Source organism: Dendrobium catenatum, unplaced genomic scaffold (genome assembly GCF_001605985.2).
Source record: "Dendrobium catenatum unplaced genomic scaffold, ASM160598v2 fragScaff_scaffold_249, whole genome shotgun sequence".
In the NCBI taxonomy this organism is placed as follows: domain Eukaryota; kingdom Viridiplantae; phylum Streptophyta; class Magnoliopsida; order Asparagales; family Orchidaceae; genus Dendrobium; species Dendrobium catenatum.
Window position 1 is genome coordinate 1,402,267 of NW_021318711.1, and position 26,990 is coordinate 1,429,256.

The 26,990-nt window shown below is 36.9% G+C and overlaps 1 protein-coding gene across 2 annotated transcripts in view; it reads right to left on the bottom strand.

The window, feature by feature from the left end:
* The window catches only part of LOC110098257 (DUF21 domain-containing protein At2g14520), a 61,276-nt gene that overhangs the window by 13,914 nt on the left and 20,372 nt on the right, over positions 1-26,990 (bottom strand). For both annotated transcript variants that reach the window (XM_028693283.1, XM_028693284.1), the window contains exons 6-8: positions 21,296-21,435; positions 21,122-21,209; positions 1,618-1,691 (exon numbers count right to left, since the gene is read on the bottom strand). In XM_028693283.1, the coding sequence (XP_028549116.1) occupies positions 1,618-1,691; positions 21,122-21,209; positions 21,296-21,435 (302 nt within the window). The remainder of the gene's footprint in view (positions 1-1,617; positions 1,692-21,121; positions 21,210-21,295; positions 21,436-26,990) is intronic.

Sequence of the window (26,990 nt, forward strand, 5' to 3'; positions counted from 1 at the left end):
AACACCTTACAAGACACTTAAAAAAGGACTTACAAACTTAAGAAATAAAACAAACACCTAAAGAAGCTTTGCCTTGAGAAGAATGATACATATGGAATGACACTAGTGGAGAGAAGAAAGAGGTTAGAAGACTAGACGAAGAAAGGACAAGCTCGCAAGCTTTCCTAGAAGAAGGAGAAGGGTTGGAACAAGCTCGCAAGCTTTTCCAAAGAAGGAAGAAAAAACCCTCAGGTTTTTGGCTCCAAAAATCTCATCATAACTCTTTTTTTAACATAAAACAACTCCTACTTATAAAACCAAAGAGGGCAGCCTAACAGCCACCCAAATTAGGGAATATGGAAGACCAAAAGACACAAAAAAAGGCCAAAAGATAGCAAACGGAAGACCAAAAGATAGCAAATCTGCTGCATGAAAATTGCACAGAAAACAGAGAAAATCCCATGGAATTTTCCCCCCAAACAGCCACCAAACAGCTGCCCCCATACGGTACAGGAAACATAGAAGAGAAGCCACGGAAACCAAGCAGCCAACCATTGGAATCAAGCAGCCAGCCATGGGAACCAAAGGGCCAAGGCACGGGAACCAGCCAGCCAGCCACGGGAACCAAACAACCATCCACGGGAACCAAAGGACCAAGGCACGGGAACCAGCCAGCCAGCCACAGGAACCAAACAGCTATTTTGTTTTACTATTTTGTTACTATTTTGGTATTACTATTTTGTTTTCAGTGTTATTACGATTGTCTTGCTAATCTCTTTGTAACCGTTTGTCATTACTTAATCTTTTAATAAAAATTCTAAGAATTTGACTTGGGTGAAACATAAGTTCTTAGCTAGAAAAATTCATGTTCAATATCTATTGTTAAAATCCAAAGCAACTCTTATCGCATGTATATGCGATGTTTCACATCGAAGGCATTATAAATTATATATTGTTTTTCAAAAACTTCAACCTCAATCTTAGTGTCTTTATCCAACATCTATACTTCTGTTTATACTCTTGCATTTGATAAAAGGAAAAAAAATACCCAATAAAGTGCATTTATTTTAGCCAATCTCTCTCTTGAAGCATCCCATTTAAGGATTCGACAGCAAGAAGTAGTTCACCAATGGTATAAGAGGACAACCCGCCCCTCCCACTTGTCCCCACACATGACCACAATGAGCTAATTGAGGGTACGGGAGGCCATGGAATGAATTATTATCTGTTGGCACATCCATCTACAAGACTTAGATTTCTTTGCAATCTGGCAGCGTATCCACCGAAAAAAAAAAAGATTTATTTGATATCCAGGAGTCCGTTAATTTGCATTTCACAATATGAGTTCTATGATCACAATGGAAAATAAAATTTTAACAGTTCTGGCTTTCAGAAACATATAGAAAGATCAAACGCAACTGAAGCTTCAATTGAGCATTAAGGACCTAAAATAAAGGTTTTGCAAATATTGGATCAATGTAAAAAAGAACTACTAACTAAAAAAACCTGGAGCAACATGCATTATATTTCCTAGCAGGAATGCAAGCTCCATAGCTCATACAATACCTTCGTCTCAGGCAGATATGTTGAAGGGCAAAAACATTTGAAATTGGAACTATTGATGGAGAAAAGCCATACCTAGGAATTTTTCGGATAGTAACATCTTTAACAGGGATTTCATCCTCAGGACGACAAGTAATCAAATTCTTGACCTGAATTTAAGATAAATGGTTTAAAAATTAGAATAACATAACTGTGCCACTCTTCCATATGTAAATTCTAATGTTTTCATAAAGGATTTATTAATTTCAAAAGACATCTAAGACTAATTTAAAGTTTATCAAATATTAAATTAAATCTCATCATACGAAGTGCTACCCATGTCATATTGGAGGTGCACAGCATTAACACATATATCTTCCTATTTACATAAATTAATAAGAAAATAGAGTTTAATTTCAAAATAGTCTCCCAATTATTTGTATATGGTCAGTTTAGTCCCAGAGTATAACATTATAACATTTCAAAAAAAATTTATACAGCAAGTAAAAGAAGCCCAAAACAGTGGGTTCGACTTCTTATATCTTGCTTCCACCAACAAAAAAGAAAAGCAATGAAGAAAAAATGCATAAAATTACTCAAATTTTAGAAGCGTGAACCTTTAAAAAACTGGTAAATACAAATTTAATAATAAATTTTCATTGATAAAGAATAAAGTAACGAAATAAATGCTATCACAACAACCACACAACAAACATGCTTGGTTGCCTTCATGTATGAGTATTTTTAATAGCATATATATATCCTTTTCTTTTCTATTTAATACTTTTTTATGGAGTTAGCAGAACAGCCATTTGTGTGACATGGTAACGAGTTCCAAAATAAAAAAGCCTGCACGCAGTTATATCATAAAGTAACATCACATCTAACTTGCATAAGCTCCTGGTTATCAAAGGGACAGAAAATGGAACACAAAATACACATGCAACTTACCAATCAAATCACCCAATATATGCTAAATGTCATCAACCACGTAAGAATTTAGTTCCAAATCATTTGAAATTCACTAAACCCTAAAATCGCATTACTCATCTCATGCAATCGGAGACCTCCATCGAGAAATTTTAATGCACCAAATTGATTATTAAAATGACCGTGTAAGACAATAGTTTTAATGGTGTAAAAAAAATGGATGATTATAATCTAATAGGTAAAGACCTTAAACATTGAAATCTAAATGGGAGGGAAATGGTGATTCTCCATACCCACAAAGACATGTACATGTGCACTCACACATTTAGTAAATTATACATAAGACCCAGACCAAACATGAAGAATTATTAGGTGAATACTACATACTTAGCTCTACATGCGGAAAGTGAGAATACACCATTATGTACTCATTGCATACTGAGTATACAGTAATGCACTCATTGAATCGTTGTTTACTCCAATAAAATGGAATCACAACAAGTACACGGCCTTGCGCGTGTATGCTCACATATGCAGTCCACACCTAATAATTTCTCACCAAGCATGCATAAGTGGAACCCGCACACGGCAATTATATAATTGTCTCTTTTAAGCCATCTTTTCAAGAACTTATAAAACCCCCTAATCATCATTGTTATCATTTTATATCTTAAATAATTAAGTTCACATTACAGAACATGCACACAACCAAGGATGCACAAATAGAATATGCAAAAAAATCTACACAATGGCCTCCTCTTTTTATGCCATACTTTCATGCACTTCTCAAACAACCTGATCATCATTACAATTATTTATTATAACTTAAATATTAGACAACATCATAAATCACCTTCCTCCTTTCAATACTTTATTATTGAGTAGTTACATGTATTAATTTAATTTTATGTCGATTTTTTTGCATAACTTTCATTTTATTTGTTCTAGCTCATTTCTTCCCTAATCCTTTCAAATTCATTCTATCTGCTCGTATTATTGATTCCACTTTTCTTCTACATACCATGCCAAAATCATTGAATTATTTTTTAAACTACCCTATCTGCAATATCTATTACTCCCATTTATTTAAATAATATAAGAGTTTCTAACTTATCATTAATAGGCATTCACTTTAACAATCCCATTTTAGTTTCCCTCCTTAGTTGTCCACAACTTATTCATTGCCCAAACAACATCATCTATTATGTGTGTAATCGATTGTGTTGATCAATCTGGTTATTTTGTTGTCTCGGACTTCAAAGCTTGGCTTCGGGTGCTTTTTACCCAATTTTTTTTCCATACAACGCCCTGGAGTTGTGTGCCCAAGTGCTCAAGCACTATGTACCGAAGCGCCCAGGCGATGTGTACCCGAGCACCCCAGCGCTGAACTACAGAGAGCAAAGCACCGCAACGAAATAGATACGACATCGCAGCGGATCAAGACAGAGGTTTGAGTGCTGCAATGCCTCAAACTGACACTGCAACGCTGCGAGATGAACTGGACGATTTTCTTTCTCATTTTTCTGAAGGGTTGCTCCCTTGGGCTATTTTACATGGCTTTCTCTTATATTTTCAATGTGTAGACATTGAGAACGATACATGTGAGAAAAGAAGCAAGGAGAGAGCGAGCGAGAGACAGAGAGAGAGAGATCTGTAGCTATGATGCACCGACAATTCTCCTCAAAGAGGCGTGCAGTGTCCGACACCGTGTCCGACACGACACTCGTCCGACACTCCTTCGACACGTGTCGGACACGCCTTAAACGTGTCCGATTAAAAAATATTAAAAATAAATTGGACACGCGTGTCCGACACGCGTATCTTAAATATTTTATAATTTTTTTAAAATATAATTTCTTCTATTTGGCGAGATTTAAACTAAATTTCTTATTTCCTATCCACAACACCAAATCAACGTCTGCATTTAATACCCATTCATCGAATATTCTCATTTTAATTTCTCTTTGGCAGTGAAGATATTTTCATCTCATCTCTTTTTGCACAATTACAAATCTTTCTCTTGTTGAACCAGAGTTGAAAGCAGTGATATTCAATGATGATGATATTGAAGGCCAAAAACAAAACTCTAAAGCTAATCATAGTAGTTGAAGCTTGAATGCTTGATGTTGTAGTAAGTGATTATTTGCTTATATTTTTGTGGTTGTACTAGATAATTTGTACTAAATATTTTATATTATAAGCTAGCCAAGTTATCATGTCATTCATTTATTATTGTTTGTCATTTTTAATATGATATTACATTAATATATATATATATATATATATTATATAAAAAAATGTATTGCCGTGTCCGCGCCATACCCGTGTCCTATATTTTCAAAAAAATCCGTGTCCCGTGTCCGTGTCGCTGTGTCCGTGTCCGTGCATCATAGATTTGTAGTTATTTCTCCTAATTTTCATAGTGAATTTCTTGTTGTGGTGTGACTCCATGATTTTTTTCCTATTTTAGGTTTTGATGTGATGCTAAATGCGATAAACAAGAATTGCAATTAAGATATTAATATAAGTGATGAACTTTACTTTGCTACCAAAAACCCTTTGTTTTCTCACGTTAAAGTTTTAAGAATATGGCGTTGAAAGAATAAGCAATATCAATAGACTACACGTGGAGATTACTAGAACTTGCAAAATAATAACAAAAAATTTAGGTAATGCAAATAGCCAATTATAACAAAGCCCCAAATTTAAAATCTAGATCCTTCACTTTGAAGTCCTTCACTCGCTCTTGAAAGTGGTGGCTAGCGGAAGAGGATCGTAAGTAGACTCAGCGATGCCACTAGTAGACAGGTGATACCGAGAGGACACGTCGCTGGGGAAGAAGCTGGAATTGGAGGAGCGGGTGGGTGGTCATCGATGGTCCACTCGTAGTCTGGACTTTGCCTGTCGTTGACGTGCACGAGGGTGGGGAGGATCCGATCCAAGTAAGCTCCAACGGTGTCGTCGTCGTGGTCAAATCCCGCGTCGAAGAATGGAGATCGTAGGATGTTGATATTACCGTGGGCGTCGAACACAAGTCCCCATTCAAATTCGGGGTCTGCCATGCATGGTGGGATTGAGTAGGGAAGACAAAGAGGGAAGTGGGAGAGTGGGCCGTGAGCTAGGGAGAGAGGGGGTCACGGGTTTGAGAGCTAGAGGGGATTCGGTTATGGTGGGGGTCAAGAGGTAGGGTGCAGGAATTCTGAATTAAATTCAGATTTTGGAGGTTTAATTGTGGGATTTAATTTGAAATTCAAATTAACCCAAGGAGGGGGAGAGGGGCGGCAAAGAGAGGAGGGAGTTCGGGCTGATTTTGTGGAGCTATTAGGGTGATTAGGAGAGAGAGAGGAGCCCAATGAGGGGGCCGGCCAAATTAGAGAAGAGGGGGAGGGGAAGAGGTAGGGAAAAATCTAGGGATTCAAAGAGTGAATTACAATCTCCCACAAATGCTTCAACCCAAATCTCCGTGACGACGAAGTGATCAAGAGAAATAAAGGAAAAATAGTAGAACAAGAAAACTTAGAACTCACAAAGAGATCTAGTTTCTCCTACGAACTCACTAAAAGATCAAGGAGGTTTGCACTCACAAAGAGAACATGAAATGTCAATTTCATTCATCAAAAAAAAAAACTCAAATTATTACAATGCATGATGACTCATATAAGGAGGCCAAAATAAACATAACTGAAATGACATAAACGCCCTCAGGGCTACATAAGTGAAACAATGCCCTCAAGGGCAAAGTAGGAAAACAAAGGAAAATACACTCATAACATAAGATGCAAATAAATCAGAAATAAAGACTCTGGATCGTAGCCGTCGATCTGCGTCTCCGGCAATGGTACACGTGTCGAAATCTGATGTCGCCATCAGGTTTTTTCATGTTAAATCCTGATGTCCTTTATTTCAGCTGCTTTTACTTTCTTGTTTGTTTCGTCATTGTAGTGTTTACTCATCATTTTCCCCAACAAGCATCATCATAATTATCATCATAATATTCACCTCATTCCAACTATTTGTTGTTAATTTTACAAATCCTCATTTTACCAACATTTTTTGCTGAATTTTGCTTGAGTTGTCAAACCTATGTGCATAAATTTTCGGGGCAACTTTTATCCATGTTAGTATGTATTTTTTCCTACATACCCATCTTAAAATTGTCATTTATAATATGCTCAATTTTTCCTATCAATGAGGTGTTGCATTTAATGGTTTTGATTGCATTGATCTATTAAATCGACTATATTAAGTTGATAAAATTTTATGCACTTTTTACTGAGATTTTTGAAAAACTTGATTATGCAGTTTGATTTCATTAAAATGTTCACAAAATAAACAAGCCAAACTAGAAAATGAATTTCAGATTTTAAATATAAATGAATTTCTTCTCCACAGCTCTCAAAGTTGTAATCAGCATACACTTACACATTTTTTTCCTTTTCACTGATGGAGGATGGCATTCATGAGCCTCAAGTTACCTCAACGTTCATCAGCCCGGTGGGCATTAACTTTTAGCAAAATAGTCCATCATAGTTAACGAATCTCAAAATTTTTCTACATTTCTAGCGAGGGGTGCTTTTGGTTGGTGATATCCCAAAAATGCATATAAAAAAACTTAGCATTGAAAAGCCCACAATTAAATCAACCATGGTGCCAATGTCAGGAAGAGGATAAGAGCCCTTTGGATTAGTGTTGTTAAGCATTATAAAATCAAATCATATTCACTAACATCTTCTTGCTTCCTTTGCCACTATCATGTTTGAGAGCCAATCAAACCACTAGATTAACGGATGAATCCTACTTCAAGTAGCTTTTCGACTTCTACTTTGATTGCATCTTCCAACTCGTAGGAGAACTTTTTTCTTTTGCCGGATAAAAAATTGTGAGTTATTGAAATTGTGCCAATGGCTCGTGCCGCTAATATTCACTTTAGACTCCGGGCATATAGGAGGTCGAAAAGATAACCCCATAAGAGAGATAAGTTTAGTTCAATGAGGTGTTAGCATGGATTTGTTCTTAGCAAGTTTCTATCCTGAGATAGGAACGTCCTCAACTTAAGCAGGTTTTGGTTCTTTTCAACTCTTGAGAGCCATAGCAATAATAATTGAGAATGTGTTTTGTTTGACGATAGTGAGGTAGCATTTTTTGGATTGGAGGAGGTTATCGTGCATTGTGATCATACTATTGTCAGATTGGAACTTTAAAGTGAGTTTCTGAGTGGTAACAATAAAAGGGAAGGCATTCAAAATTGGAAAAACAAAGATACAATTATAATAAGAAGGAACCCTCACAACAAGGAAATCAAACTGCTTAACTTCATGTGTCATGGCTCCCTGAGATGACTTCAAGATAAATAAAACCCTCGGGCTCCTATATTCTCAACTAAATGGAAGAATAGAACTTCCTAAATTGAAGCTGATTGTAGGGTGAGATTCTCCCGGAGCAAAACTTGGTGTTGGATTTATATATAATTGTTATTTTTCACTTTAAGCTACAATAGACTTTCCAAAATACGATGCCAATAATGTGAACGGCAAAATCTAATTATCCTAAGAGACCAAGATGAAGACAAATGTTCAAAGGATTGAAGAAACGAGATAAATTTCATGTTGAGGCCATTCTAAAATAAGGCAGAGAGAGAAAAATGCTGAGAAGATAAGAAACATGAATTTAAAATGGTTTGGTCCACAGATATGCATCCACTATTAGAGCTATCAAGATAACTTATCCACTAGTCAGAGAGCATCTCGGAGGGTGCCAAGAAGAGGAGGAATTATAGTAAAGAGAAGTTACTTCTAAGAAGAAAATTATAACTAGAATATTATTACAAGTGGGGGGTAAGAAGGGAAAAGAAGGAGAAACACTCGAATCTTCTTGATGGAGACAGGATGAAAAGTGTTATTGAAGATGTTAGAAAGATTCCTTTTTAAGAAATCCACTAACCTCCAATGTTGGATACATGCTAATGATAAAAGACAAAGAAGAATCCTCGAAGAGCTTTAGTGACAATGAGTGCTGGAAAAATAATTGAGAAATTTCATGAGTAGACAAGCTAGAATCAATAACCCTTGAATGATCGAATGATGAGAGTTTTATAGCAGGTCTTAGTGCTTTCATCACAAAAATCTAGGAGTCCACTATGGTAATACAATTGGGTAATATCAATGCATTAAAGAAGTAAGAGGGAGCAATAGTCATATTCAAATAAGAAAAAATGTAAATTTTGGGATTCTAGACAAGCAGAAGTGGTAAAACATTAACACGACATAGAATGATTAATCATAAGTTTCTTCCTAACTGTGGAAGGCACGCAACATTGAATGTGCTTCTTTAGTTCGTTACATTCACTTCATATCATTATGAGATTTCACCACAAATTCTTATAGGTACCCGTGTGAAAAGTGTGTCAAGGAAACTTCAAGGTTTCTGGAGAGTACTATAAATAGGAAAAATGTCATATTAGCCAAGAAGGCTTTAAGGATTCTTGAGAAGATCAGAGAGGAACCAGGGAGAACCCATATGAGATGACTTATTGAGAGGACTTCTAGAGAAAGGCACCATGGAGGGGATCCCCAAAGTGATCCCAAGACACAACACCTGAATATTATTCCAATTGGCATGGTACTGCCATGCCAATGCTCTCACATAGTGCATTATCATTTAGTTCACAAGATTTATATTTAGTTTAGGAAACTGTTTAACTTGGGTGTTTTGTGATTTAGTTGTTATAACTTGAGTATTTTAGTTGCTCATTAGTATTCAGTTTGCAAGTTAAAAATGTTTTCAATTGGCTTATTATATATCTTGAATCATAGCTAACATATGCGGTGTCGCACTAATAGGATTAAGTTATTTGATTACAGGTGTGCATCTGCTAATATCTTTTAATGTGATAGAATTAAGATTGTGGTTGACACTATTACACTCATCCATATCAGCTTATCACGTTGTGTATATCACTTCTACATCTACACTTTGTGTGAATTTAATTTAGAGTTAATGGCAATGTCAATTGCTTCAGTTAGTGTTATGATTGCGAGGGTTTGGATTGCTAGAATTTAACAAATCCAACCTGTCTTATTACATGCTCAATTCACCTCTCCTTAGCGTTTCTGCATTGACCAACACATGCACAGGTTCAACAATGGAAGCATGTTTGTATGCACAAATGTGCACGCATATTCATGCTGGCGGGTGTGCACGCAGTTAATGCTTGCACATGTGCATGCACATTAATGCATTTATGGCAATTTTCATCAATGTTCCATGCTTGCCAAAATCACGCCAAAAATTAGTCAGGTATGAGTGGCATAATTATTTAATCCAAAGTTCGATCAAAACAAACAATTATTTTGATCAATTTGGTTATTCATAATGAAAAAATAAGAATTTTAGATAGCTTTGGCACCAATTCAACCAAATTATTCAATCATACACCCCCTGCTATTAATAACTACTTTATTATTCAACACTCAAATCCATATAGTATTATGACCTACTAGTAATTTTATAATATTTAAGTCTTCATGACATATAAAATACCTCGTACACTTCCCATTTTATAAATCTACATTTATATCTCATATCTCCATGTCTCAATTCGTATAAATTTGCAAGCCTCTTTTCATTTTAAGCACTCTGCTTCAACTCAACAAACTGTTAGAACGGTCCAATCATATTAGAGGTTGAATGTGAATAAACCCAACAAACTGTTAGAACGGTCCAATCAATCCTCATGGGACCAGCCCAGGCGGAACAGCGGTGGAAGTTTTGCCTCTCCTACGTATGTCAATCGGACCAATAAATCTAAGTTAGCTTTTTGGGAAAGATTTTTGAGGGATTTGGGAGGGAAATTTGAATGTAGGGACTGTTTAGAATTTTCCTTTTGAATTGTATGCATTAAATAGTTTGTTTTCCTAGGGTTAGGGCATCTTGAATTTGGCTGAAATTTGAGATCTCTTAGGGCTTTTTGGGCTCTAACGGCGTCTAGAGATTTGGGAGAGATAGATCCTCCTCTCCACTAGTGGATCAATTGTATCTTGTTATTTTTCTTCCGTTAGTTTGAATATCGCAATAAAATTACTGTTTTTTTTTTCTTTTGGAATTGTGGATAATTCTCGCCGATTTCATCAAGATAGTTAGGTTTTTGATGAGGACATCGAAGATCAACGGCTACGATCGTGTCTATTTATTTTGATATATTTTATGTATTTGATTTGTTATTATTCTTTTTCCCTTTCTACCCTCACTTGAGGGCTTTGTCTTATGTTTGCCCTAGGGGCAATTGTGTCCTTTTATTTTCCTTCATGTATTTTGCTATTTAAGCCTTCTCCCTCCTCTTAGAGAGGGGATGATGATTAATATGAAAAAAAATTCAGCTTGTGCTTATTTATCTCTGTGTGAGTTCTAAGTTTTCTCTTCTTGGATGATCTCTTAGTGAGTTCGTGAGAGGAGAGGCCCAAGAGGGGCAAAGCGATATCCGTCAATCTTGGTGGATTCCAAGATTCGCGGCTTTACGATCTCTTTGTGAGTTCGTTAGTTTACTTTTCTCTTATTTGTATTTTCTTTCATCTACTTTCTCCAAGTCAATCGCCGGCCACTTTCAACCTCCCCCACCCAATTAATCTTCTAGCTCCATCACCTAAATCCCACCCACCAACCCAGCCACAACCCACCACCTAGCCGCCCCCTTCCCCCTTTGCCACCGGCCCTCTCATAATTTCCCCTCATTATGATGATTTCAATCATCAGAATGACTTCCTAATTTAGCTCAAGCATGAGAGGGAAAATTTAAATTCATTTGAAATTTAAATTCGAATTTCAAATTCTTTCCATATAGGGAATTCCAAATTAGGAAAGTATCAATCATGAATTCAATTTCAAAATAAATCAAATTGGATTTATTATTCCCTTCCTAATCTTCATCGCCTATTTGGAAACTCCCATATTTCCCTCCTCAATCCCCTCCACCCCTCATAATGCCGCCGGCCCCATGATGGGCTTCCCCCCATTAAACGCTCATTTAATCCCTCAACCTTATTTGAAATTTGAATTTAATTTCAAAACATTTTCCCTCCAAATCCACTTAAGCTAAAATTAATTTCAATTTTCCAACTCCACCTCTCTGCTCTCATTAATTCCCCTTCCAATTCTCAGCCTTAGCTGCCTCCACCCAAACTCTTCTCACGTTTTCCTCCCTCCCCGTGAGATTTCTGCTGGCTATCCCCATATTCCAGCCATATTGGGTTACTGTTATGCACTGCTGAAGGCCAGAGATTGCTGTCCAAAGGCTCCCAACACCCTATCAAAGCTATCCAAATTTCTGTCGAACATAGGGAGCTGCCGTCCAGATTTTCTGGGCATTGTTTGGAGGCTATCCAAACTATTCTTTCTTGTTCCCTTGCTGTCCAGCAGAATTCCGAAGCCTGAGTTGATGTCCAGCTGACCAAAGATCTATGCTTCCAGCCCAAAGAACCAGCCCAGTTTGCTGTCCAGATTCTTGGACAGGCGCCATGTGTTATCCTGAGTATTGGAGCCTTGAAAGCTGCTATCCAAAAGCCTACAAGTTGCTGTCCAGAACTGCCAAAATCCAATACCTGCTGCCCAGACTTCCGTAGGTGCTATCCAGAGATTTTGGCTTGCAATCTAGAACATTTCAACAAAGTATTGTGCTGTCCAGCCCACCCGAGAAGGGCCGGCTGCTATCTAATAGCAATCAAGAGGTCCATGTTGTCTTCCCACTGGGTAAACTCTCCCTCCAAACTCTCTTATCTTCCTAGTGCACTTACTACTTGTGGTTATATGTTGATTCACGACAATCTTGCTAATTCTTCCCCATTAAAGCTTAGTAATTATAAGAGTTGAGTGAGGGATCTCCTCGTAGTGACTAGTCTTATTGTTAGCATTGGGATTTATGGTTGAAAACCAATCATGTATGCAACGTCACATTAATTGACTAGTTTGCAATCTTAACTCCTATGCATGTGGTTTAGCCTAAGCTTGTCTTACCGCTCTGTGTATTTTATTTTGTCGTTTAAAATCTAATATAAAATATATAATTATTGTGGCTTCTAAAATTAAGAGTGCAAACTTCCTTAATCTAATCATCCGTGCATGTACGTTTCACATCATCTTGGTATCAGAGCATGGCTAGCATACATTACATGTGCTAGATGCTGCTAGATGCATCCTAGGAGTCAACTTTCTCTTAGCTTGTTTGCATGCATACCATCGCATAGTAATTTTTATTCACTGTTTTTGCTTGCTGCCCTCTAAAATTTCTGCATCGTTTTCATCACTTTAAGCAAGTCTACTTCATTGTCTAAGTGTTGTCCTTGTCACAACATCCCTAATTGCTTAGGTTGCTTAGACAAACATTTGAGCTTGCTGTCCCAGTTTTTCCAGCACCAATTAGTGGTTTTTAGGTGAGTCTAAGCTTGTGTTTAAGTGCTTTCCACACTCTAGAAGCCCTCCAAAACACTTAGACAACATAGATCTTTGATGTAGTTTGCTGTCTTGTTCATTTCAGCATCATTTAGAAGCTTTAGGAGCATATTTCCATAGCATTTAGGTGCTGCCCTCGACCCGGTACCCTTCCTAATCACCTAGACTATTTTATCCACTAATGGGGTTTGATGTCCACATCTTTAGTGCACCTTCTAGTGACAATTTGGATAGTCTAGCTTCGCTTTAGGAGTTGTCCCCTATCTAGATTCATCCCTAAGTGTTTCCAAGCATTTTCCCAATGGACCCGATAAGATTTCAAAAGAAGTTAGATGACCTAGTTAGTCTTGTAGGCTCTCTAACTAAAACCACAAAGAAGGAACATGTTGGCTCTCCCCACCCTAAGTACGTGCCTCATTTGGTCAATCATGTTAGTCGGAAGATGCCCCACTCTGCTTATCAATCTAGACCTGAGCCTAAGCCACAACGACTAGAATCACATGACCGTCTACCCACCTTTAATGGTTCCTTGGACCCTTACTACTTTAGGGAATGGGTTAGACAATTAGAGGACTATTTTGAATCGCATGATATCCCTAAGTCTCGCCAATTTAGCATTGCTAGGTCACACCTGAGCGGTAGTGCTCTACAATTTTGGATGAGGTTGGAAGATCATAAAGAATCTCGTGGTGAGTACCCTACTTGGAAAGACATAAGGTGAGAACTTAATTTAAAATACCGATCCTCTACCAGTGATCAACATCTAAAGCACCACCCTACCTCTTTTGTTGGAACAAACCGTGGACATTACTGTGGTCGAGACCACCCTTCCTTTAGTAACATAAGGGATGCTACCACACCCCGTAGGTTTTCTCCTAGCCTTGATGGCCGACCCGTTATTGGGTCTTTTGTTGGATCAATCTCATATGACTCCCCACTTGGACTGACTTCTAGTCATCCTAGTCAACCTTTAGCCTCCACAGTCCTTGACCCTGCAAGTGTGATTTTAATAAAGAAATGCATTAACAAGAAAAAGTATTTTGAACCTAAAACTGAGTGCATCCATTTCGTAGATGCTAATGATATTAATGATAACGAGGACTTCTTTGAGGATGAAACTGAAGTGGTTGAATTAGACTCCCTGCCTGACTTAAACCCTGATTTAAGAGGTCTAGAACATTTTAACCTTGATACCTTAGCCCATCTGGAGTCTAATCTCATTAATGATATCTCTTTGGATAAGGTCTGCCTGGACGATATTAATTTGATCTCAAAAGAAACTGATCTGACCTTGAACACATTGAAATTAAAATCCGAAGATTCTGATTTAATTACTGAGATGACTCCAAATAATTCTGATTTAATTTTGAATAATTCTGATGGCAATGTAGATAATTTAAAATTAGAAGTGAGTAAATTGTAGTTACTACCTGAATTAAACCCTGATTTAAGTGACCCCGAATCCATTGATCTTAGGGTTATAACCAAGCCTGATCCTATTGATGATAGTAATATGAATTTGGAAGATAGTAATTTGAATCTGAAAGATTCTGAGCCTAATTTGAACAATAAACATCCTCTTGTCTTATTGGAGTCTATTTTAGGAGTTGCTCCTTTAGATTTACATTTGACATAGTGTACATCTCTTGATTGGACTTATCTCACCGACCTTAGTGTTAGAGAGAGTCTTAGCCCATACTTTCATGTCACATTTCTAACTGTTGTGCCCAATTCTGTTATGGATACCCTACCCTATTTCTTGAGTCCCATACCCGCTAGTGACTCTTTGGGCTATCCTACTATGGTAGTGAGTCATGACCCATCGTCTTATCATATTCTTGATTCCTACATTATGCCCTCGATATCCTTGTCCTTCCCTGTTAAGGACCATCTCTCTCCTAGTTGGATGACTTTGTTAGATTACCCTACCGTCGTTAGTAGACTATCTGTGACCCTAGCTGAGACTCCCTATGGAGATGCCCTTTTAGCTAAGGATGTCTTCATTGCTCCTCCTATACCAGTTCCCTTAAATATAAAAATTTTATGTCCTCTCATTTTGTGACGGATCCATCTTTGTTCCTATCTATGTGTGCTTGTGAGTTAGTGTGCTTATGTGTGTTTTTGTAGTTTGTTGTCTTCCAAAATTTTCCTCTGTTTTAAATTTGTGTGTGGATCCACAATTCATTCATCCTGCATATCAAATCTCTTGCATCACATTTTTCCTATATCATTTATCTTGTTGAGTTTTGAATTTTGGACACATGATTTCGCATAAAACATACCACATTTACATCGCATATGCATGAACTACTTAAGGATATTGCACGCATAATTGAACCGAACAATAATAATTATAGGCTTCATGCTGAATTTAAACGACAATGTAAAACTTTTGAGGTTGGTAATTCAGTGATGGTGCGGACTTGTCCGGGAATTATATGCTAGAAGTGCGAGATCATGTAAAATAGTCGAAGAAATCAATAACAACGCTTACATGGTGGATCTGCTTGCAGAGTTTAATATTAATTCCTTTTCTAACATATGAGATGAAGTAGCCTATGAAGGTCCAGAGTTTAAACCCCACAACACTTCAAATTAAGCTTTGTGTGACCCCACCTTGTGAGAACCCCAAGCCTACCTCCACTCCCAAAATATTCCCAAAATACCTATAGCGGAGAAGGATGACATGATTATGAGTGATGACATTATTCCCACAAAAGAGAGTGGACGAAGAAGATATCTGATAAGGTGAAGAGGTAAACCATAGTCAGATGACACATGATCAGTGCGCGAGGAGCTATGACAGATCGACCCAGTGCCCGAGAGTTCTTGAGACACCCACTCGACGGAGTCGAGTTTTCTCCTACCCGGGAAGAATGATGAGGACATCGAAGATCAACGGCTACGATCGTCTCTATTTATTTTGATATATTTATGTATTTGATTTGTTATTGTTCTTTTTCCCTTTCTACCCTCACTTGAGGGCTTTGTCTTATGTTTTCCCTAGGGGCAATTGTGTCTTTTTATTTTCCTTCATGTATTTGGCTATTTAAGTCTTCTCCCTCCTCTTGGAGAGGGGATGATGATTAATATGAAAAAAAAAAAAATCAGCTTGTGCTTATGGTTCTCTTTGTGAGTTCTAAGTTTTCTCTTCTTGGATGATCTCTTAGTGAGTTCGTGAGAGGAGAGGCACAAGAGGGGCAAAGCAATACCCGTCAATCTTGGTGGATTCCAAGGTTCGCAGCTTTACGATCTCTTTGTGAGTTCGTTAGTTTACTTTTATCTTATTTGTATTTTCTTTCATCTCCTTTCTCCAAGTCAATCGCCAGCCACTTTCAACCTCCCCCACCCAATTCATCTTCTAGCTCCATCACCTAAATCCCACCCACCAACCCACCACCTAGCCGCCCCCTTCCCCCTTTGCCACCGACCCTCTCATAATTTCCCCTCCTTATGATGATTTCAATCATCATAATGACTTCCTAATTTAGCTCAAGCATGAGAGGGAAAATTTAAATTCATTTGAAATTCAAATTCGAATTTCAAATTCTTTCCATATAGGGAATTCCAAATTAGGAAAGTATCAATCATGAATTCAATTTCAAAATAAATCAAATTGAATTTATTATTCTCTTTCCTAATCTTCATCGCCTATTTGGAAACTCCCATATTTCCCTCCCCAATCCCCTCCACCCCTCATAATGCCGCCGGCCCCATGATGGGCTTCCCCCCATTAAATGCTCATTTAATCCCTCAACCTTATTTGAAATTTGAATTTAATTTCAAAACATTTTCCCTCCAAATCCACTTAAGTTGAAATTAATTTCAATTTTCCAACTCCACCTCTCTCTCCTCTCATTAATTCCCCTTCCAATTCTCAGCCTTAGCTGCCTCCAACCAAACTCTTCTCATGTTTTTCCTCCCTCCCCGTGAGATTTCTGCTGGCTGTTCCCATATTCCAGCCATATTGGATTACTGTTATGCACTGCTGAAGGCCAGAGATTGCTGTCCAAAGGCTCCGAACACCCTATCAAAGCTGTCCAAATTTCTGTCGAACATAGGGAGCTGTCATCCAGATTTTATGGGCATTGTTTGGAGGCTTTCCAAACTATTCCTTCTTGTTCCCTTGCTGTCCAGCAGAATTCCGAAGCCTGAGTTGTTGTCCAGCTGACCAAATATCTCTGCTTGCGGCCCAAAGAACCAGCCCAGTTTGCTGTCCAGATTCTTGGACAGGCGCCATGTGTTATCCTGAGTATTGGAGCCTTGAAAGCTGCTATCCAAAAGCCTACAAGTTGTTGTCCATAACTTCCAAGACCCAAAACCTGCTGTCCAGACTTCCGTAGGTGCTGTCCAGAGATTTTGGCTTGCAATCTAGAACATTTCAACAAAGTATTGTGCTGTTCAGCCCACCCGAGATGGGTCGGCTGCTATCTAATAGCAATCAAGAGGTCCATGTTGTCTTCCCACTGGGTAAACTCTCCCTCCAAACTCTCTTATCTTCCCAGTGCACTTACTACTTGTGGTTATATGTTGATTCATGACAATCTTGCTAATTCTTCCCAGTTAAAGCCTAGTAATTAGAAGAGTTGAGTGAGGGATCTCCTCGTAGTGACTAGTCTTATTGTTAGCATTGAGATTTATGGTTGAAAACCAATCATGTATGCAACGTCACATTAATTGACTAATTTGCAATCTTAACTCCTATGCATGTAATTTAGCCTAAGCTTGTCTTACCGCTCTCTGTGTTTTATTTTGTCGTTTAAAATCTAATATAAAATATATAATTATTGTGGCTTCTAAAATTAAGTGTGCAAACTTCCTTAATCTAATCATCCGTGCATGTACGTTTCACATCAGTTTTACTTGGAATTCCAAGTATTTCCTAACAACTTGGTATCAGAGCAGTTTCCTGAGCTAAAATAGAAGCCTTCCTCGTTGATTTCCACTGTGTTTTCCTCTCTGATCTTGTTTTTTTGTTGTTTGGGAGGCCAGATTTGTGTCAAACATGTTGATCTTTTTGCTATTGGAGCCTAAATCCAGGTTCCCATGGCTGGAAGAAAGATGGAAGTGTTGGAAGAGAAGATTGGACAAATGAAATGTGAAATTTCATATCTCCAAACTCAAATTTCAGATATAAAAAAGGATATTTCAACCATCTATGATAAGTTCGATTCAAAATTTTCCATCCTAGAGGAGATGTTGAAGAAAGTGCTCGAGGGCCAAACTAAAATATCGCCGTCAGAGGTGAGGGAAGGCACCGATAGCCAAGAATGTGGGGAAAACCCTAAGCCGATCATACGAATGGAAGATTAAGAGGTGGAGATTTTAAAGAAAACAGAAACAATGCCTCCCCTAGGGTCTATTCCTAGGGAGGAGTCGGGTAGAGTTTATGGGAAGAGGCGTGAGGGGGTTGGGCCTAAGTGGAGGGGTGTTGAAATTTATAGAAGAGGGGCAGAATTTGAAAGGCAATGACTTGATTATGATCGAAGAGGTGTTGAATTTGAAAGGACAGTGGTCGAATATGATCGAATGGGTGTTCAATTTGAAGGGAGAATGTGGGATTGTGATGAAAGGTTTGGGTGAGAGTGAAGGAGGGATGATTGGCATAATTGGGGGGAACCACCCCCTTGGGGAATGGGAAATTATGGAGGGAACAGAGGGAACGGAAACAATCCGAGGGTGAGGAAACTGGAGATGTCAATCTTTGAGGGAGAGGATGCGCACAAGTGGATCTACAAGGTAGAAAGTTATTTCGTCATCAATGGGTTGACGGAGGAGGAGAGACTGACGGCAGCGGGCTTGTGTTTAGAAGGGATGGCTTTGGCTTGGTACCAATGGAGGGACATGCGACGACCCATACGGAGTTGGAGGGAGTTCAAGGATTGATTGGTATAACGTTTATGAACTAGCAAGGGAAGTGACTTCCATGAGAAATTCTTTGCCTTTACAAAAGATGGGTCAGTGATGGAGTACCGGGAGAGATTCGAGTATCTTACTAGCCGATTGGACTGCCTTGACACCAGATATCTGGGCAGCGGTTAGAGTAATGAGACCTCGTAACTTAGGAGAGGCTCTGGAGCTAGCTCAATTGGTGGAGGATCAAAGGCACTTGGAGAGAGAGACAGAAGATAGCAGCTCAGGAGGTTTAAACAGGAGGACAACCACCTTTTTGGCATCCAAGGAGCCGACACTGGGTACTCTTCGGGAGACTCAGAAGGAGAAGACTGTAGGAGTAAGAACTGTGGACAGCTTCAAGAAGCTCGCATAAATGGAATTACAGGAGAAAAGGGCGAAGGGGTTCTGTTTCAGATGTGATGAGAAGTATACGCCTGGGCACAGGTGTAAAGACCGAACTCTTCAGGTTCTTACCGTTCGTAATGAAGAAGGAATGGATGAGGGTGTCGTCTTCCCACCTTGCAGACAAATGTGGGTCTTTGGGAGGGGAGTATTGTTAGACCGGTCCATAGGGGTGTCAATATTTGACATGGCCCAAAAGCTCGACTCGAACCCGACCCGAAAATTCTATGTTAGGGTCAACCCGGACCCAAAACGGGTCGAGTTCAACAATTCGACACATTTCAAAAATCGGGTAGGGTTTGGGTTAACTCTTTGACCCGAAATTGATCTATTTATTTACCTGAAAACCCGTGTTTGACCCGGAAACCCGAGATTGACCCGTTTTCGACCCATTTTTTTACCCGAAAATCGGAGTTTGACCTATTTTTTTACCTGAAAACTATTAATTTTTTCACGGTCTCAGGTCATTCGGGTCGTGTCGGGTTGACCCGGACCCGAAGCGGGTCGAGTTCAGGTCCAAAAACCGACTTGTTTGTAAAAATAAGTTGGGTTTGGGTTGACCCGAATAGTGCCAAGTCAATTTCGGGTTCGACCCAAACCCAACCCGTGACCCGAAATTGACACCCCTACCGGTCCAGCCGGTCTACATGGGACCGGCCCAGGCAAAACAGAGGTGGAAGCTCCTCTCCTGCATATGCCGATCGGACCGCAAAATCAAAGGAAGCTTTTTGGATAAGATTTTTGAGGGATTCAGTAGGGAAATTTGAAAGTAGGGACTGTTTAGAGATTTCCTTTTGAATTGTATGCATTAAATAGTTTATTTTCCTAGGGTTAGAGCATTTTGAATTTGGATGAAATTTGAGGTTTTTGGGCTCTAGTGGCATCTAGAGATTTGGGAGAGATAGATCCACCTCTCAAATAGAGGATCAATTGTATCTTATTATTCTTCTTCCGTTAGTTTGATTATAGCAATAAAATTACTTTTTTCTGATTTTTCCTTTGGATTTGTGGATCGTTCTCACCGATTACATCAAGATAGTTAGGTTTTACATGGGAATTCCAAATATTTCCTAACACAAACCTAGTCATCACTTGATATTTCCATTGGTATTTACTAATAATTATAAACCTCTTATATAATTATAAGCTCCATTTTATCTACTAAAAAAACCCCACAATATTCTTAAAATAACTTCATTATTTCAATATTTTCCTTCGTTCAAAAGAACTCTCACTAATTTAACCAGGTTATTAACCAATATAAATCATATAAAGATTCTTACATTGCTTGTAAATAATTCGCATTGCACTATTATTTAACTATATTAAATGAAAAATAAGTTTTGATCCTCTATAATTATTCTATCCAAAATATCACATTTCTTCTAAAAAATTGATATAAAAAAGCTTATTCTCCAATTATTTAGCACTCCATCTTTAAGAATTTCTATTAAAAAACTATTAGTTAGGCTACTTCAATATCTAACATTATCCTACATTTCTATATAAACTTCTCATTTCACCGAAAACCTCTACCTTTACACAAATAGCTAACTCAACTTCCATTTTTGAATCAGTCAAGATTACACTTAATGGATCTACTAATTCTGGTCTTCTAAGGAATTACTTGAACCTTTCATATAATGATCATCCAACTTCATCATATATCCTTTTTCGGAAATGATGCTCTCATTAGCAGGAATAGGAATTGGGAAAAGGTCATGTTTTTGTCATGGAACACAACTCATGCAAGCCGAACTTAGTCATTTGTGGGGAACAGAGGGTATTTTAGCTGCATTTTTTTCAATAAACCCAGTGATTTATAAAAGTAAGAAACGAATGGTCAAGCTTGAAACAGTTTTCATGTAAGGTTTCACTTCTATTTGCAAAATTAAAAGAACACAATAGAACTATAAAGCGAAATATTGCTTACCAAAATAAGACCAATAATATTTGTAGGGTTCCCAGAGTAGATTGGCACACGACTATGTCCTTTAGTCAATATCAAGCTCATAGTCTGCCTATCGTGGCAAGATACGGTCAAAAGTCTACAAAACATGAAAAAAAAAAAAAACTGTAGATGCATATAATTTCATAAAGAACATACATGTCAAGCTTGGCATTTATGTCAAGGGAAAATGTATCAGATATTGGTGTCATAGCATCTTTGGCGGTCTTTTGCGTCAAATCCAATGCTCCAGTAATTATAGTAGTTTCGTCATGAGTCAACTCCCCACCCTTCCCAGCCTGAACCAGCAAACTTAATTTAAAAAACAATATACATCACAATTATCAGTACACATTAGCTCAGCACAACTGCAAAGAATATGCAAAAGACCATTATGATCACCATCATTAGTCTTATCTAGACTTGATTATTTTTTATTGAAAAGAAGAGTCCAAGACCTTCTCATTAAAAGAAGAAACAAACTATAAATAAAAAAGCATATAGAGAGCAAAAAAATCAAATATAAAGCAATACTAGACTATATTGTATGAAGATACAACTCAGAAAATCCGTATCCTACATAGCTTTCTTGATTTTAACAAACTTATGCAATAATATGAAGAAATCCACAGACATGCTAGACTAATGTATCAAAGTATTTTGTCTTCTATTTTCTTATGGTTGAAGTTCTATTTCCCTCCCCCATATTAACTAAAAAGCTGCTAAGAAGAATGTATCCCGAAGACCTTTATAATTAATCATAACGTGCTTGGTCCTCCAACTACCAAAAACAGTTTGGATACTACCAAACTGGATATTTACCTGAAAGTTATCCAAAAGCCTTCTCCAAGTATTACTAATAGGCCAGTAATTGAAGTAAAAAAATAAAGTAATTCCTTGTATAGGCGTTGCACATGTTGAATGTTATGGAAGAGTCCCCAATTTATGAAGATAAATCTTACATGGATTTTTGTCCAAATAAGTAAACCAACAAAGAGTAGCAACTTTGAAAAGGGAAATATATTTCCAGGATACATCGTACTTGGATTTATTGTCAAATAAGAAAACTAACCAAGAATAGTTATTTTGAAAGAAGCAATAAATTTCCAGATCCAATTTATAAATCACAGACAGCGTTCCAAATTCATAAGAAAGTACAGTGAGATTTAACAAACAATTTATCACAAACAAAACACTCAAATGAGACGAACCATTGCTTTGTCCTTCTTCTATAAATTAATGACAAGAAAATTACTAGTATGAAAGATAAATATGATTGAAATTTCAAACAAAAGCTTAAGAAAACATATAAAAAATCTCAAAAAAATTTGTCACATTCAACCAACAACAACAACATCAAGCCTATATCCCATTGAGGTAGTCATATACAACAACAACATAAAGCCTTTATCCCACTAGGTGGGGTCGGTTACATGAATCTTTTTTCTCCATTGTGTCCTATTAAAAGTCAAATTCTCATTTAAATCTAATAAGGAAATGTCATTCCTAATATTTTCTAACCAAGTCTTTTTAGGTATGCATCTACCTTTCTTAACATAAGTCAAATCTAATACCTCTACTTTCCTAACCGAGTCATCGGAAGGCCGTTGTTTTATCTGACCAAACCATCTAAGGCGACTCTCTCTAATCTTATCTTCTACTGGAGCTACTCCAACCTTTTCACGTATATGCTCATCCCGTATCCTATCTCTAAGGGTAAAGCCACTCATCCACCTAAGCATCCTCATCTCTGTCACACTTAACTTAGTATTATGCTTCTCTTTTAATGGCCAACATTCAGCACCATAAATCATTGCAGACCTCACCACCATCTTATAGAATTTTCCCTTAAGTTTGAGGGGTACTTTTCTATCACACAACAAGCCTGATGCATTCCTCCATTTCAACCATCTAACTTGAATTCTGTTGATAATATTCCCATTTATATCACCATCACTCTGAACAATAGATCCCAGATATCTAAAACGTGTACTCTTATTAACAACTTGATCGCCCAAAGTCACAATCCCCTCACTAGGTCTATTACTACTAAAATTACACTCCATATATTCCGTTTTAGATCTACTCAAGCGAAAGCCTTTAGAATCTAAGGTTGACCTCCATAAATCAAGTTTACCTTCAACTTCCTCTCTAGTCTTATCAACAAGAAGAATAACATCAGCAAAAAGCATACACCAAGGTACATCCTCTTGCAAATGTCTAGTGAGAACATCCATGACTAAAGCAAAAAGATATGAGCTTAAGGCTGATCCTTGATGTAATCCAACCGAAATAGGAAAAAACTTGGTCAAACCACCTTGTGTTTGAACACAAGAAATAGCTCCTGCATACATATCTTTAATGATTTGAATGTAAGCATTATTAACTCATTTCTTTTCAAGAACTCTTCATAGCACTTCTATTGGAACTTTATCATATGCTTTTTCTAAATCAATAAGATCCTCCTTATTTTCTCTATATTTCTCCATCAAACCTCTAAATAAATGTATGGCTTCCATAGTCGACCTACCCGACATGAATCCAAATTGATTTTGAGAAACATTAGTAGTATCATGCCGCAACCTATGCTCCATAACTCACTCTCATAGTTTTAAAGTATGACACATTAACTTAATTCATCTATAATTCGCACAATTTTGTGCATAACCTTTATTCTTAAAAATATGAATTAACACACTCATTCTCCATTCATCTGACATCTTTTTAGTCTTCAAAACAGTATTAAAAAGTTTAGTAAGCCAAGAAATTCCTTCATCTCCTAAGCATTTCCACACCTCTATTGGAATATCATCAAGTCCAACAGCTTTTCCACCCTTTATTTTCTTTAAAGCCTCTCCAACTTCAGTTTTACTAATACGCTGATAAAAACATAAATTTTTATTTTCATTTAGGGTGCTAAGGTCACTACAGTCAATCATATTTTCACAATCTTCATTAAAAAGTTTAGCAAAATATCTCATCCACTTTTGTTGAATATCATCTTCTAAGAAAAGTATTTTTTGATCTTCATCCTCAATACACTTCACTTGAACTAAATCCTTACTACTCTTATATCTTTGTTTGGCTAACTTATACATATATATTTCTCTCTACTTAGTATCTAATATATTATATAAATCACTAAAAGCTAAGGTCTTTGAATCGCATATTGCTTTCTTAGATCCCTTACAAGCTCTTTATATCTTTCCCAATTATCAGAGTTTTTAAAATTAAACTAATTTTTATAACAAATCTTCTCATTTTTAATCTTTTATTGCACATTTGGATTTCACAACCAACTATTTTTACTATTAGGAGTTTTTCCATTTGATACTCCAAGCACATCTTTTGCAATATTTTTAATATCACTAGCCACTTTTTCTCACATAACATTAGCATCCTCATGCATAGACAAAATCTTAAAATCTAAAATCTTACTCTCAAAAATATTTTTATTAATATTATTTAAATGCCCCCATATAATCCTAGAATATCGTTTTACTTTATTTTTTTATTTTTTGCCTCTTTATCTTAAAATCCAAAACAAATAATCTATGTTGGGTATATAAATTTTCACTTATAATAACTTTACAATTTTTGCAATCTAAACGATCTAATTTTCTTAGAAAAAAATAGTCAATCTGAGTTGTACCATATCCATTTTTATAAGTGATGAGATGCTAATTCATTTTCTTAAATAAAGTATTAACAATTAAAAAATCATAAGCTAAACAAAAATATAATATGGTCTTCCCACTTTTATATGTTCCAAACACATGGCCACCATAAATGCTTTTAAAATCATCTACCTCTGTACCAACATGTCCATTTAAATCTCCTCCAATAAAAACCCTTTCTTCAAGAGGTATTTTTTGTATTAATTCTTCTAAGTCATTACAAAATTTTAATTTAGAACTCATATCCAAACCTACTTGAGGAGCATAAGCACTTATAATATTAACAATCTTAGCATCAACAATAATTTTTAGAGCTATAATTCTATCTGTAATCCTATTAATTTTTATAACATTATCCTTCAAACTCTTATCTATAATAACACCTACACCATTTCTAGTACGACTCCTACCCGAATACCAAAGTTTAAAACCTAAACTATCAATTTTTTTAGCCTTCTCTCAAACCCATTTAGTTTCCTGAATGCACAAAATATTTAACTTCCTATGAATCATAATATCTATTAATTTTATTCATTTTCCTGTAAGGAAACCTATATTTCTAAGTTTTTATCCTAATTTTAGTTTCATGTTTTTTAGTCTATGGACTAGCTTCTTTGCCCACATCCGTCCTTGATGTGGGAATCCTTGCCTATTTAACACTGAACCCGGGCGCCGGTGCAGCGGCCCTTGCACACTTATCAGTGAATTCAGGTCATATAACGCGTCGCTTCTAGGGGACATCCTAGCATTAACACAATTTCTTAAAGGATTAATGTCATTTTTATTCGACAAGTTTTACACTGGTTGTCGACTACCTAATGCAACACTCCACTTTTCTCATCCAGGATTTGGGACCTGGCAACGACAGTGTTAGGTCGTCACATTCAACAAATCCTACAAACTTAATGGAAGAAGAATTATGAAGAGAAAAAAATAGGAAAGCATTGAAAAGACAAAAAGCAAAGCTCAAACTTACAAACAAATTGCCTATTAAAAATTTCCTCCACTCTCACAGATGATCAAGGAATTGAATGCATATCAAAAATTAAATTGTAAAAACTATGGAATGGTTTCCAGTACATGTCTCAAAAACCTATTTATAATCGTGATTGAATAAAAGGAATAAGAAACCATCCGAGGAAAAAAAAATACTTGAGGAACGAACAAGTCATTATTCACGCCTTATCTCTCAAGTTAAAGTCACACAAGATCCTTAATTCCCACAAAACCCTACAATTCTAGATGAATCAAAAATCACATAAGAATTGCTAGTCGCAATTCATGCAACTCTGTTGCATTGAAGATGGAACTGCACCCAAAAAAAAAGATATATAGTAACCGAAAATAAGGCAATCAAACAAGCCAATGCAGAAAAAAAGTGCTCCCAACCATAAATAGCAGAAATTAAGAATAATATAACAATAGTCTTGGGAATAGCATAACATTACACACATGTAAATAAAAACTCAAACGTACAATACTAACTTATTACAATCAAAATTTAAAAAAACAAATTAAATTCAAATTCAAATACCAAAATGATCATCACAACACAACCTTTTCAAGATGTAACAAAGGCCAAATAACAAGTCAATATTTTCCTTATTTTGAAATTGATTATTTCATTTGTCATGTTTAAGTTGTTATTTCGATTCAGTCTTGATGTAGCAATGGCCAAATAACAAATTGATATTTTACTTAAACTTTAATGAGTATAAATAATTATTGTCGTTTAAAATATGATCGATGAAAAAAAAAAACATATTTTCACGAGCCATCCTTACCCCTCATTGGCTTGATGTGATGTTATCCTCTTCTTTTCATTTAAGAGCTGCACGGTGCAAACCGGCAACCTTTCTCAAGATGAAACTCTCCTTCCAAGCTCCAATCAATCCCACCCTTCCCCGCACAGTCTTTTCTTCTAATTCCTAGTCACTATAAAACCCACTCTTGAACTTGAAATACCCTAGCAAACTTCCAATTCCCTTGCCAAAGGTACTGGCTGCCACAATTCCAAGCCATGGCTCTTTTACTGTGGCCCAGGACCAAATTTAATAGTAGGAATGTAGCGCTCGTGGTTGTTGCATATTAATTAAAAAATTTCATATCTAAGAAAATATCTTATTAGGAGGATATGCTTTTATATATCCATAATTATGAATATTCTCCTGCTTATT